Raw genomic sequence first — 15796 nt, 5'->3', positions numbered from 1 at the left:
GATGAAAACCCTCTTTGAAAAATCGAACTACAGTTCACAAACTCAGAACGAAGTATTCCGACGAAGGAGAAAGCGCAGTTTATATTGAGCTCGTCGTCTTTGGCGGGGAAAAACTTTTTTCTGTATTTTTCCTTCTTCCTTCGTCGAATTGCTTTGTTCTATGTTTGAGAGCTGTAGTTCGAATCTCCGAAGAGGATTATGATCTCTTTGATTTCTCAGTTGTCGAACTGTCTGTGACAAAGGAAGAAGTTGAGGGCTGAGCTGCTTCGCTCTTAAGCGAGCGGAAATTTGTTTGGCATAAGCGTTGGACACTAAACTAGAATCAAGATTTAGCTCTTTCAAAGTTTTTGGATAGCACACAATCTTTGTGTTTCTTTGTGTTTTGCTGTGTATCGTACAAAAAAGATTGAATTTTAATGTGTCTTTGTTTTCCTTGAATAAAAACATATCCATCAACGTCTCAGTTTCAGGATTTAACTCTGCTGATCGTCTGTTTCAGCAATATGTTTGCCCTTTCCTCTTTATTAGCTTCTAATAGCTCTTGAATGAATTCATTAAACCTTAGATACATTTCAGCACTTTTTTTAATTAATTTTTTAACTTCGTTTTTTATTACCATTGAAGTTGTGTGCTTCAAAAAAATGCCTGATTCATCATCTTTTTCTGCTTCATCATCACCATCTCCATCTCTACTGGAATAAGTAAATGCAGATAAATTTTTTCCAAAGACTTGGTACGAAACCATTTGAGAATAAAGGAATTGGGTTAAATGGAGGTAGATAGTCGCGGCTACTATTTTGCTCTCCAAACTGCTATATATATATGAGTAGATACAATTTGCCATGGATTGATGGATTTGAAGGATTTCATAATAAAGGATGGTACAGTAGATTGAGATTAAGTTTATGAAGGATGGTACAGTTTTTTTTATGTGGAGCATATGACTTGCATAAGTCTTCAAAAAACAACACGACTTTTTGATTGACTGAACCAATGAAAAAATATTTGCCACAACTTTGCGATTTCTCGGATGCTAACCTGAAGGTCAACAATTTTCTCAGATGGAACTTCTTTAATCTTGATGAAATTTTGTTAGCTGGAACGTGTCCAAGTAAAACATTTACGAATCAATCGCACAGAAATCTGATAAAGTTTGAATCAGGTGTTGTCAAAATTGATCTTCAATGCCAAGTATTGAGCATTTGCTTCAATATACAAAACTCTTTTTGTTTCGTTTTCATGAGAAGTGAGGATTGTAACTATAAAAAGGTTGGCATCTATGGATGGAACTATGTTTGACAAATAACGAAGACATACTGAAGTTTCGGGATCCAAGTCTATCAACAAAATTACGAAACCCTTCTTTTGTTGCCCACTGATACGCATGACGGAGGAATTTAGCTTTATTCAACTGTCTTCCTAAATAATTAAGTTGTTGAATGTCTCGAGATGCTTTCAAGAGAATCTCGAGTTGTATTCAAACCTATTGTACATGATTATTTTCGTTGCTGAAACAACTTATGTTTGAGATAAATAACATGAATGATTTAATGCCTGCCCGCAGTAGCCATTTTCACTAATTCTTTTCAATAGAATTTTCTTCGCAGGTATCATCAGAAACAAGCGTGCAATCTCGTTAATTTATTAACAATTTTAAACCTGAAAAAGTGTGAGAACTAGATATCAAGTTTGTGTTGCAAAAACAAAGAAACAGTGTTTGGTCTGATCCTGCAAAATTAAATAACTTGTAATAAGACGGATACAAAGTAACTTTGAGAAGCATTTTAAAAACTAAATCAATTTTGCAGGATCCCAAGGGACCTGAAACAGACATGAACAGACAATCCGTTGATGAAATTATCTCTCTCATTATTACAAGTTGCAATTTCTGAACACGTAAGCAACATTACTGGACAGTATCGAAAGCCAAATGGCATTCTCGACACAACTTGGATTGTTGAAGAAATTTTAAAGTAGATAAAGATGGCACAATTAAAACGAAAAAGACTTGTTTGAAAAAGACAACTTCTACAGACGGAAGAGAAACAGAATTAAAAAGTGCCACGAACTATTTTTTTCAGATAAAGACTGTTCTACACTACCTATGTCTACAAATTCGCAATCATCATTCTCGACAGTGCTTTCTTCAGCTTCCATGCTTACTAGAAAACTTTTTCGCTCATTTGTATTAGGGTTGGTAGTTACAAATTGTTACCAACCATCTTTTGTTTCTATCAGACCATTGCCGGTTTCTTTGAATTTCATCGTATATCTTCTTATGGTTTTGTCTGTCATGTGTACGCCAGCAAATTTTTCTACGTTTCGGGCTGTGATTTCTATTATTTCTTTTGGTAATTTCTCACCTGTTGATTTCACATTTTGCGAGTTTTCCATTAGCAAAATGTTTATTTGAAATTTGGAAATTTCAAACACGACATGCTAACTACCAGTAATCACACATGAAAAAAAATAAATGAAAGCAATAATTCAATAAATTATTTAATAATCACTATGCCTGGTATAGGTGTACTTCCTTATTTTGGTTCAACAGGCAAATCAACTCCTCGTTCAAGTCGTTCAAGGACAAATTATTCACATCTTGTTAAGTTGACATGGTTAAAATTAGGTACAATATTTGCTCAAAATGAGCAGGAACTCTGATGGTGGCTTGAACGAGACGTACTTCATCAACGTTATCAGTTTTGACTAGCTCTTTTAGTTCAGCTGGAAGCGGTTGGTCATGCAAATGGATTTGACTTCTCTCCCCACATGAGGTTTCAGCCCTCCCAGGTTAAGGTTGAACACATGAACTGACTGTCAAAAATCCTGAAGTCTGGATAAGCTACAGGAGAAAATAGTCAAGAACTGTGAAAAATTGCCGTAAATTATCAGGTTCGACATCGTTCAGTGTAATTTGCTCGAGTTTCTCATTTTCCTCGACAATCTAATATTCCAGTCCGCCTTAGAGTAGTTTTGATTTTGTTTATTGGTGTTAAATTGTTTTCAGGACTCTGATTAGCCATCGAAGCGTAAACGGAAATTCGTGTAACATTTTTTTTGAAAACCAGAACATTAATTAATTATGCTGAAGATTTTTTTCTTATTCCTCGCAAGACATATGCTCCGGATGAAAAAAACTGCCCTCTCAATACCTTCATTGTCCATCAACCTATGGCAAATCGTCTCAACTTAAAATTAACAGCGATTTCGAGAACAAAATACAAGCAGCGACTATCTACTAGCATAAAACCCAACTCCTTTTTAAAGCCCCAATATTGTCGTACCAAACCCTCGAAAAAAAACGTATGTGCATTTACTCATTTCAGTGCAGATGGTGATGATGAAGCAGAAGAAGATGATAAATCAGACAATTTTCTACAGCACACGACTTTAACGGCAATAGAAAAAGAAGATGAAAAACTAATGGAAAAACCGATGAAATGTATCCCAAGGTTATGCAACCCATTCGAGACCTATTGCAAGCTACAACAGTGAAAAGTGCATAAATATTGCTGAAACAGTTGTTCAACGATGAATCCTTGAATTTAGACGTTGATGAATATGTTTTATTTCAAGGAAAACGAACTTACGTTGAAATTCAATCTTTTTTGTACGATACACAGCCAAACGCAAAGAAACAAAAAGAGTGTGTTTTATCCAAGCAATGTTTTAAACAACTGAAGCTTGATCCTCCCTCAGTGTCTAACACTTATGCCAAACAGATTTCCAGCTCGCTTTAGAGCGAAGCAGCTCAGCCCTCAACTTCTTGCTTTGTCACAGAGAGATCGACAACTCAGGAATCGGAGACTCTCTTCGAAGACTCGAACTACAACTCTCAAACCCAGAACGAAGCAATTGGGCAAAGGAAAAACCGCAATTTTTATCATGGTCGTCTTTGGTGGGGAAATTTTTTTTGTTTTTCCTTCGTCTTGCTTTGTTCTGGGTTGTAGAGTTGTAGTTCGAGTCTTCGAAGTGGGTTTTGATCTCTTCGAGTCCTCAAGTGGAGCTGTCTGTGACAAAGGAAGAAGTTGAGGGCTGAGCTGCTTCGCTCTAAAGCGAGCGGAGAATCTGTTTGACATAAGTGTTGGACAATAAGCTAGAATCAAGATTCAGTTCTTTGAAAAAAACATAAGAAAAACAGGAAAGCGAAAAAAAATCAACAGAAGCGAAAATCAAACAGAAATAAAACAACAGGAAGAAAGCAACAATTTTTAAAATAATTTTATAATATAGCAACTAAGCCGAAAAACTATAATCAGACAAAAAACATGAACCAAAAATTTTCTGAAACGGATTTTTTCCTGTTTGAAAAAAAAACAGGTCCTGTCAGATTCGAATCGGGAGCCTTTACCATCCCAGGCTCATTCGTTCTTTCCAGACCAGGTGTGCCGGAGATGCAAAAAAATGAAATCATTTTTATCTAAACCAAATTTGCCCTTTCTAGTTTTGAAGGGTACAAATTCTAGTACCAGATTGCAGTACCCTTGCTTATCGCAAAGGTAAATCTCGTCGACGGGACCAAGAAGTAGAAAAACAGAGGTGAAGTTAACAAAAAAGAGACGACTGACCAGTTCATAGGTTCATATTCTTAGTAAGCATATGATCGAGTCACCTCCTACCTACTGGCGTTATTTTGAGATAGATAGTTTAAATTGAAAATGATCGCGCTATATCTAAGTTATTTTGTTTATAAAAAGATTCTTCTGTGATCGTTTTATTGAGTTTCTTATTTGAATTGATGTCATTGGTTTTAATTTTTTGAGGGGCAGCCTTCAACCATCCTCTCGTTAGCTTGCTGACTGTCCTATACAAACTACAAATTGTATATTTTGTTTTTGAAATTTCAATTACTCATCCTATACGAATAGAAAAAAAATTCCTGAACTCAGAGGGTCCCCCTTTGTTTTATTTTGAGATATCCATTTTAAATGTCTGACCAAAAAAGTTGAAAGCACTTTTAGGCACAAAAAAAGTGCCTAAAATACCATTTTGACCCGTTTTTTTATCCAAAATTTACCTGCTGCGCAGCTTATTTAATCAAAATAGGGCCTTTATTGTGATTGAGGCAAGCCAAAAAAAAACGACCTCGCTCGACCAAAAAAAGCTCGACTTTTTTTGAGAATCATCCCCACCCCCTTCAGAAAGTCCTAGATCTCCCCTGTAAAAAGATGATTTGTTTGAATGTACATTTTACACAGAGCCGAAGACGAATTTCGTGCCTCTTGTGATGCAACAAACACAAGGTCTAAGCAGCATAACGCTCAACAAATAGCACAAAAAGACTTCCAACTAAGTTATATTTGAAACAAATGATCAAGAAAAACGAAGAATTTCAGAAAGTTTCTATTGGCGTTGGATTCGCGCATTCAAAAAATTGGCGCCAGGGTCTCATAGGTTTCAAAAAAATCGAAAAATTTCAGAACACATGATATTTGGCAAAGAAGCCGACGCAATAACAGGCGGCAGCCAAAGACCTGAAAATCAACCGAAAGATTTCAGCGAAAATAATTTGATAAAATACCATGTACTGCCCCTATTTAGTAATCGAAACTATATAAGTATACATGCAAACAGACCTATCAAAATCAAAAAGTGCAAAGATAGTTTTAAGACAAAAAATCATTCCCAGGCAAAAAGAATGCGAAATTAGTATCGGAAGAAAACTTACCAAGTAGTAACATTGGCGAAAGTTCTGAGGAAAAATTCTTCAAGCTGAAAAAAGTTTCAAAAACATTTGAACCTAACAAAAAAATTTTAAGTTCCCCTCAACCCCAAAACACACGCACACAAAAACTTTTGCTCATTAAATAGCGCAAAATGAGTCCACTAAGGAAGGGCATTTGAAATACTATCAAAATCAAAATATGCTTACTATTTGCAACAGATATGGGCAGGATCTGCAATGAGGACAACGAGGTGAAGGAAGCCGGGAGATGAGTCCGTGGACAAAATTATTAACGGGAAAAAGTCAAAGTTTCCTATTGCAATCGCAAGGAAAAAGAGATACCGCCGATCCAAAGAAAACCATGTTCTGCGTCTATTTTCTGGAAAAACTAATTACTTTTTCTTTCTCCGGAAACTAATAGATCTGATGACTGATAATTGAAGTACAATTTGAACATGGTGCAGCACGTAAAATGATTTGATTCAATCTATCTCATTGTCTTTAATTATACATGCAAACAGAAAAATCAAAATGTATAAAAAGTTTTGAAAAAAACATGGCCAGACAATAGAATGCGAAACTAGCATCGGAAGAAAACTCATCAAGCGGTAACAAAGTCCCAAAATCTTAGCAAAAACCCTTCAAGCTGACAACACTTTCAAAAATAATTTGAACCCAATAAAAAATTTAAGTTCCCCTTTTTCTCAAAACACAAAAAGGCAAGGAAAAAAATTGCTCACCAAACGGTGCAAAATGAGGCCACTAAGGTCATATAAATAGGCCGTAACCTAATAAATCTTGTCGAAGCTTCTGGCATATAATCTCGTCACCTCTCTAACCTACTGGCTTAATTTTGATAAAGATTATTTAAATTAAAACAGATCGCGCTATATTTAAGTTTTTTTATTTATAAAAAGACTCTTTTCATTTAGATTTTTATTAATTGAACTGATGTCTTAAATTCAACCCTCTCATTGGCTTTCTGACTGTCCTATCACGAGCCAAACTGCAAACTGTAGTATTTGTTTTTGAATGTTTGATTACTCATGATGTAAAATCCCTTTGTTTTATTTAGACAGATCCATTTTGGCTATCTGTCCATAAAATTTGAAAGCACTCTCCAATTTTCAAGTCCAAATTTTTCAAAAAGTGCCTAAAAACATCATGTTTGGCCAGTTTTTTTTTTTAATTTGCCTACTGCACAGAAAATTTTGTCGGAATAGCGCCTCTGTAGTAATTTGGGGGAGCCAAGAAAACCAATTCCTTCGAACCAAAAAAAGCTCGACAAAACTTTCGAATTTTATCTGAAAACCAGCCAACCACCAACACACCCAATTGCTTCAAACCACTTGCAATTCAACAAATACAGGAACAATCCAGGAACTATGTTACATTTGAAACAATTAACAATAACAACGACAAGGTTTCAAGAGATTCTCTTGGTGTTGAATTCGCGCATTCGAAAACTTGCCGCAAGTTCATGAATAATAGCGGGAAAAGTTAGAAACAAAATATTGGTAAACAAGGCGAAGGAATTAAAGCCAATAAGCTGATATTCGACCGAAATATTTCGGGAAAACAGAAATGATAAAAAACCATGTACTGCCCCCATTTAGTAATCGAAAAAATATAACTATACATGCAAACAGATCTATCACAATGTGCAAAGATAGTTTTGAAACAAAAAAAAATCATTCCCGGACAATGAAAAGCGAAATTACAATCGGAAGAAAACTTACCACACAGTACCATAGAGGAAAATTCTGAGCAAAAACAATCAAGCTGAAAAAATTTCAAACAAATTTGAACCTAACAAAAAAATCTAAGTTTACCTCTCCCCCAAAACACACACAAAAAAGTTTTGCTCATCAAAACGCGCAATATGAGGCCACTTAGGCGATATAAATTGGGCCGAAACATTGAGCCGAAAAACAAATCCGAAAAAAAATGAAAACTACTTTAAAATTTCAAGTTCCCCTCTACCTCAAAACACAAACGCACACAAAAAGTTTTGCTCATTAAACAGCGCAATATGAGGCCACTAAGGAAGGGCATTTGAAATAATATCAAAATCAAAACATGCTTACTATTTGCAACAGATAGGGGCAGAGTCCTGTGAACAAAATTAATTACGGGAAAAGGTCTAGTACCCGATATGAATAGCCTTGCGTATCCAAAGGAAGCCATTTTTTGCGTCTTTTTTCTGAAAAAGCTAAGAACTTTTCTCTATCTGGAAAATAACGAATCTGTTGACTGATAAATGAACTAGAATTAACAAACTATAAACAATTTGTTTCACTTTTAAAAATGGCTGTACAAAATGTCTTCTATTGGAACAAAGTGCTGCACACAAAATGATCTGATTCAATCTATCTCATTGTCTGCAGTGCAGCTAATGCACTCAAAATACATTGTGACTCTATTGGGATTACTCTGTTGTTTCTGGTCCTCAAACTCCAACAGTAAAGTTGATCCAGTGAATCCAACTTTCGAATAATCTCTCCGTTTAAACTACATTTCAACTCTGCAACTAATCTTCCCAATATGATAAATTTCACAGAGTGGTTTTCTGCAATTTTGTGGAATTTTTCCCAAATTTTTTCCATGTTTTCGTCTCCATCATTATCCATGACGAATAAGTTATTTGTGCGCACACTCAACACTTCCAAGTAAGTTTGCAGCTTCAGAACGTCAGAAACACAGAGCACAACTTGTTTCAGTTCAACAGAGCGATAGCTGAACACCAAATTCAACACAGAAAGGGAAAACTTGAACGTTGAAAAGAAACATTGGGTGAAAATCGGGACAAACAGTTTCTCGCAAGTGACTTCGATTTTCAAGTTCTTAATTCTTTCACAACTGACGAAATGACTTAATGCATGCGATGGGACACTCAGAGTATTGCAAAGTACAGGCAGTGTTTCAAACTGCAAACTGGCAACTGGTTCGCTGAAGATGTAATAAAAATGAAAGTACACCAAATTATGGAAACTTTTGTTGATGATTTCTGGCAGTTTTCGGATGTTTTCCACTTTTTGACAGTTCAAGCACAAATCTGTGACACTTGGATACTTTTTATAGCTGCCATTTGAAAACGTGTCTTCATTTTCGAAATCCGGAATTTCCAAACTCGTAATGGACAATTTCTGGAGGCTGGGAAACTGTGCTATTTGGTCCAAATGCAAAACAGTTCTAGTTAAACAGAGATTATTTATGTTGGTGAACTTGGTCAATGAATGCAAATCTGTGTGTTTTAAACACTGCATAACATGATAGACTAGATAAATTGCAGTAATATGATGAGTAGAAATGTGCTGGACATTTGAGACTGACTGTTGAAAGCATAATTGCATGCGTGTGTCTTTTCTGAACATAGATCGAGACAAGTTCTGACATAGATTGTTGATTGAGGACGTGGAGTTGGGGGGAACGACCAACACTAAATCAGTCACGCTTTTCCAGAACAAACTCTCAAACTGGTGGAAAAATGAAAGAACATCGAATGAACTTTTCCCACCATCCACTCGTAAAATTTGCAGTCCGATCTTCATAGAACTGAATTTCCACAAAGTTTTCCGCCTCATAAAATTGAGAAAATTTAAATTGTTTCTACTTTCCATTTCCGATTGTAACTTTTGCGACGCTAAAAATAGTACATCTATTATATTTGGAAGCCTCTTCAGAAAAAGCAAGTTTGAAAATAGGGTCCCGCAATAAGGATAAAAATAACAATCAAATAAGGATAGCCAGTTTTTGTACAAGACAGCACAGAATGTTCCGACCATAGTCTCAAAAAGTACAGAAAGAAAGTTTTTTTCAAATGAGAGTTGTTTTTCTGCGTGGAGTGATAAAAAAAGATCTGAATGAAACAGTACACCCTAAGCATATTCTACAGTCACAGTAAAATAACCCAATTGGAAAACAATTTTTGTAGAAAAAATGAGTATAAAAAGTTTCAGCTAAAAACTGGAGAACGTTTTTCAAAACTTTTTTAAAGTCGTTCAAATCACAACAGAGAGCGCTCTAAAGAGGAACCCAACTCAACTAGCATTCTATTGTACCTAGAAATGGAAACTGGAGCTGTGAGTTGTTGACGACTTGTAGTGAATATTTGCAACAACTTCTCAGCTGTAGAATGTCTGAGATGCAGAGAGTGTAGTTGAACAATCTGTCGTCTCTCGCCGGATGACATCTTCTTCTGCAGTTGATGAGAAGTTGACAGATGAACTGCATCAGACATCCACTTAACTACCCCCCTATCCCTACCCTTACTACTGCTTCCAATTAATCGACCAAATTTGAGCTTTGAAGGATTTTTCAGGACATCAAGTAGCTTCTACATGTAAAAATGGAGAGGGGAGATTGTCAAGTAGAGATTGTTCCTGTATCAGATTAGTCGGCAGAGAGAAAAGATGAGTAGCTGAAGTAGAATTAGTGTTGATGTTGTTGTTTTTTGAGAGATGTCGACTGTGATTGCTGAGCAAATCGTGTTTCATTTCACAACTCATTGCAAAATAAACTGAAAAGGCAACACACTAACATCATGCCTTTAGAGATGAGCTACAACTGAACTTGATCCTTAACTGTATTCGATGCCACCACTTAAAAACATTACAGAGAAACTATTGACTAGCATCCCCTTGCAGATCACTCGATTCAAGGTAAAGGAATGGTAAGCTTTAGATTTGTAAACGAAAAACAATTAAATTTCAACTTGGATTAGACCAGAAGACTTCCGTCAACATAGGTACTTGAACAAATTCATTTTTCTGTACTTCAACCTTTTTTTATGTAGATTATCGATGGCTTGTTTCGTTAAATTGAAAACTTCGTGGTTTTTTTATGATTTATAGTCGACTTAATTTTTGACATGAAGTTTGAGAAGTTTTCCATTTCATTCTAGCAATTTTCATTGAAAATCCGACAACAAAGAATCTAATCAGCATAATTTACAACCATAACTTTGCGATCATTAACTTAAAAGCAAATTAACTTAAAATTTCAACACAATAGAAACGGTCTTTAAAATGAAATAGCCTTTTAGAATTTTAAGACAATTCTTCTGAGTCCACAATTCATATTTTTGAGAAACATTGACAAGTTAACTGCATCGAAGACTTTTTAGAGACCTAAAAGTTAAAAAGCTTAGTCGGCAAATTGGTCTTTAATGAGCCAATCTCTCAAGGTTTTCATTGAATCATTCCATTAACATTCCGACCTCCCGGGGGTAGGGTAAGATTCTTTTCAAGGGTAGCTTGCTGCATCTGAAACTCTGATCTATATTTTATTCCAATCCCGACCTTCTAATATGTTGTGAGCTTAACTTGTTTATTAGGGATCGAATTGTGACAAAAAGTCATCTCCGGGGAGCAAAGTAAATATCCTCTCCGTTCATGTTAGTTAGAAAATTTGCTTCCCATGCTACGCTTCTATTAGTGCCAATTCCCTCTCAGACTACGTTTCTTTAGTCTGACTGAGTTTCTATTAATAGCTCTTTCGCCAAGCTAAATTAAACCCAATGTTTGCCAAGTCCATTTCATTTAATCCACTACTTCAAAGTTGCCACGTAAAAGCTACACCTGTTTCAGCTTCTGCTTCAGTTCCCTACAGACAAGTACCGACCAAAATGTAAGTTAGATGACCAGTTACCTTTTCCAAGGGTTGGGGCTGGGTAAAACGCCACTTTCCGGTGTTAATCCTCGGGGTTTTCTAAGCAATTTGATCTTATACGCTGAAAAGTTATTTGAAGGTCACCCGGGGTCAACTGAGTTTAATCTTTCTCATTCGGGTTTAGACTTTGATGGGGCTACTAATAACCAAGTTCCATCCAAATCCCATTAATACTTCCCAAGTTATCTCATTCCTGAGGTCCATTATCACTTTTCCCAAGGTAGCGCTATTAACAACGAAAGAGGTCGTCAGAGGGGTTCGGGTCGCTGGAGGTTTTTTGTTCGGAATTGAGTTTTAGTGTCTAATGCCGCCATAAAATCAATAGCCCTCGCTTATTAATTTGCGTAAATTGCCCACTTCCGGTTTAAGGGGTATTTTTCCCAACAGCTCATAACTTTTGACTCCAAACTTAGATTTGGTTTAACCTAAGACATACGACGTATTTTACCAGTATCTATCATCTCCCAAGGTTTTGACTCCATGCGTCCATTGGGGGCCGATAAATCATATCCGGAAGTCCAGGATGAGGACTATTTACTTGGGGCATTTGTCAGCGCTTTATATCTGGACGTATTAATCTGTTGGTCTTCCTCGGTTGCATGTGTCCTATAATAGAGTCATGAGGATGGCCGGCCGAAAAACTTCGAAATTTGTTCACAGTGTTGGTGGGTGACATGAAATTCGTTTATACTTAAGGTTAATACATGGGCAACAGGTGGTTTTTTCGAAACCTGGTAAAGTCATCGCCTCCTAATGAGCCGACTTCGCACACGTGTCCGATGGGAGCTAAGAAGGTGATCCGCGTTGGACTTTTCGGATTCTGGATCATTTTGCACGGGGGGCACGGAGAGTATTTTATCCCTTATCTTAATACATGGAGTTTAGTGAAATTTTTGAGATCTCCGGGAGGTTGACATCTAGCGATACGACTGCTTGCAACTCCTTAGTAGTGCTAGGTAGGGGCATGTGCGGGTCGAGGATGTTGCTACACTTATATAAAGACTTAAGCTTCGGTGTTTCGGAAAGTATCGATGAGGACGTTGAAACCTGAAATTTCGCTTAACTTCGTTTGTCTCGAATCCTTCATGTTCGGCTAACAATCTCTCTACTGAGCATATAAACTATCGTAGCGTACAATTCTAAACCTTTATAAACGAAAGGTGATTCTGTTCATAGCGACGTTGCAATTAGTCAAATTTACAGTAGAATCATCACCAATTAAAAACTTTTCATTCACAAAAAAAAAACACTTTTTTTCGGATCAACCATATTTTGCTTTGACGAAAAATAAGACCGAACTGATTTTCACAGAAAACTGAACAATTATCTTTTGCGTGAATAAATCCAAATTGAAAGTCAATCAAACGACTCTTGTTCATATAAAAACTAGAGTAGCCATTTATTTTTCAAAGGACGTTTCTATCAAAACACTTGGAACTTCAGTTAGTTTTTGCAGGCTACTGTCTGCATCACTTCATTTTACATACGAATGGCCACAAAGAAAGTGTTTGATATTGCAAAACATCTGCAGACTAATCAGAAAAATTTCGTAGGCTGCCATCTAATCAAATCCAATGAAGCTGACAGCACAAAAAAAACTCGTCCAAGTTTTGGTTCAATCGTGAAAATTTAGACGTTTTTTTTCTCATGGTTTTAGAGCCATTTCAGCAACTTTCCCGTTTTTCACTAAAAATCCGGTACCATCTTCACATTTTAAATTTCAATTGCTAAAGAAATTTGCTAAGTCAAAAAATATTATAGGATTTTTCATTCAACCATATTTCAGCCGATGCTTTTAATAAAAACTTTTTGTTGCTTTTGTTGTTCTATTGTGCCAAAAGTTTCTCAAAGAGAAAAACTGAATTAAGATTTATTACCGTTCAGGGTAGCTAATGATGACTTTGGAAAATGGTCAAGTTAATTATCTACACAGGGGCGAAGCTGGGCTTCGCACCACTTGCCATACAACAAGGATAGGATTAAAACAGCAAAAAAAAACTATCAGAGAGAACTTCAATCGTTGCTATTGTTGAAAGAAAAGAAAAAATATAAACTTTCTAAAGAAATCCATGAGGGTTAAATTTCAGCATTCAAAAATTTAAAATTGAGGCGAAAGTTTTATCGATCTCATCAAAAATATCGGAAATTTGCAGTAAAAATTAATAGGTAAAAAAGCTGAAAAATTGAAGTTAATAGCTGATCAGCAGAAATTTAGCCAGAATTGTTCGGCAAAATCTTTTTGGAAAAAATACACATAGAGCCCAAATAGTATCCACGGAAGCCATATTTGTATTGAATGCAGGGTGGTATACACCATTCGGAAACTAAGCTTAATAGACAACCATAAATGCGAAAAATCATAAGCAAACAAAATATAAACGTTATTTTATAACTATACGTACAAATACAAGTAAATCAATCAAAATGAATGAAAATAGATTTGCGAAAAACAAGCCCATACAAATGAATTCAAAACAAGCATCGGAACAAAACTAACCAAGCGGTAACAAAACCGAAAATGTCTCAGCAGAAACCGTTCATGACGAAAAAAAATTTAAACACTTTTTAAAAATTGAGTCCCCTTTCACCAAACATAAACGCACACAAAAGCTTTTTGGTCAACCAACGAGGCAATTAGAGATCACTAAGTCGAGATAAAACAAGCCACAACCGATAGAGCCGAAAAAGACAAAAATGAAACAAAATTGAAAAAAAAACAGGTCCTGTTCAGATACGAACCCAGACTTTTGCCTTCCCAGGCGTATTTGTTAACTCCAGATTAATTCGTTACCTCCAGCAGGATACCTTAGGAAACGTTAAGTCCCTGACTCCTGTGAAAGAAAGTTATTTGCGGAAAAAAAGTTTAGTACCCGATTGCAATACCCTTTTCCAATGTCAACTGGATTTTACCTAAATTACACTCTGTAATAATCAAGTTTTGCTGATCAGCAAGAGTCGACTGCAACTTTGTCTTTAATTATAGTGCAACTTATGAGAAGTAAACAACCACACACGACACACAGCATTACTTAAGCTCAATTTTACGTTAGCGTAAAGAGCAGAAAATACAACAACCTCAGAGAGATGGAACATTAATTTGTTTCAACTTGTCAAGGTTACAGGCCACGACATTAACTTCAAGGCAAAAACTAACTAACACATGAAAATAACTACCACATGACTTTTTGCCGAGTCTTGATAGGAAAATATCAAAGAAGGATAACAGCTTTTTGCTATCGAAAAGCATTCACGATCTGATAATGTCCATCAGAATCAGGGGCGGATCTAGGATTTTCTCGAGGGGGGGGGGGGCGGATTTTCAAAAAACATTCTAAAAATAAATTTGACGACCTTTTTTTAGGTCGACCAAATTGATTTTTACAGCTCTCCTAAAGCACTGTTTTGCCCCTATTTTGGCTGAATTTTCTGCGCGACAGGCAAATTTTTGAAAAAAAAAGAGTCCAAAAAGCCGTTTTTGGGCACTTTTTGAAAAATTTTGACAAAAAAAATCGTTGTCCACTCCCACCCCCCGCTTCCCCCCTAAATCCGCCCCTGATCAGAATAAAAAAGGATTAAGTAAACAAGACAAGGTACTATACATAAAACACAAATCGGCTTTGAACGACGCTGGTCGTTTAGCTGTAGTAGTGCTAAATTATTTGCCAGTGTGGTAGTTGGTCAGGATTCCCTTAATCACCTGGAAAACTCTTTCCATAAAAAAAGTCTCGGTCAAGGCAAGAAATTATAATACAAAAAAAAATCCTTGGTTTTGTTTGAAATCATGAAAAAAATCCTAAATGTTTTTACGACAGACCTATTTCAGTTGTTAAATTTACTGTACACGACACGACACTTGCTATCAAGTCTTCAATCAAATCACATATAATGAATAAAAGGTCACCACGAGTCCAAATTCGAGCGAGTAAAGCAAAAACTCGCTTTACTTGCTCCAAATTAGACTTGAAACTTCAAACCTGTTTTTCTTGACAACGGGAAACCTTGAATTTTTGTTGAGGTTGTTAGAAATTACTAAATTACAAATGTATTTTTTGAAATATGAAGTATTTGAAGTTATGAAGTTTTCTGTGTCTAAATTAGTGTAATGTTTTGAAAATTGAGTCATATGTCCATGCTGTTTTCCAAATACCAGTCACTATTAATGCGGATAGAACACTTGCTAATAATTTGATAGTGCCAATTTGTTTGGCACTAATTTATGCGCATTACGTGGAAGAAATGAATCTGATATAACACGAGCAGTTGTGTAAAGTGATATTCAAGAAAAAGCAAATTTTTACATTGATAAACACACAAAAGAAATTAGACAAAGCCAGAAAGCCAAAAATTATCATTGCAGCAAAATATACTTATTCGAAACAATGTTTTCAAGTTTTGTTACCCCCAGCACACACATGAAAGAAAAGTATCATTTCCCTTGAAATGAGGCAAATTTAAGCGACT

At 35.9% G+C, this 15796-nt stretch overlaps 1 protein-coding gene across 1 annotated transcript; it reads right to left on the bottom strand.

Moving 5' to 3' along the window:
- Window positions 1-7925: 7925 nt before the first annotated feature.
- LOC134856181 (uncharacterized) lies at window positions 7926-10181 on the bottom strand. Its single transcript, XM_063872548.1, has 2 exons — window positions 9727-10181; window positions 7926-9308 (listed from the first exon to the last, which is right to left on the bottom strand). Exons 1-2 carry the CDS (start codon window positions 9896-9898, stop codon window positions 8035-8037), a joined length of 1446 nt encoding a protein of 481 aa, XP_063728618.1. The 5' UTR covers window positions 9899-10181; the 3' UTR covers window positions 7926-8034.
- Between the last annotated feature and the right edge of the window lie 5615 nt (window positions 10182-15796).

Source organism: Symsagittifera roscoffensis, unplaced genomic scaffold, assembly GCF_963678635.1.
Source record: "Symsagittifera roscoffensis unplaced genomic scaffold, txSymRosc1.1 SCAFFOLD_25, whole genome shotgun sequence".
Taxonomy (NCBI): Eukaryota; Metazoa; Xenacoelomorpha; order Acoela; family Convolutidae; genus Symsagittifera; species Symsagittifera roscoffensis.
Note: the sequence above shows the minus strand (reverse complement) of the source record. Positions and strands in the feature narration are given on the sequence as shown.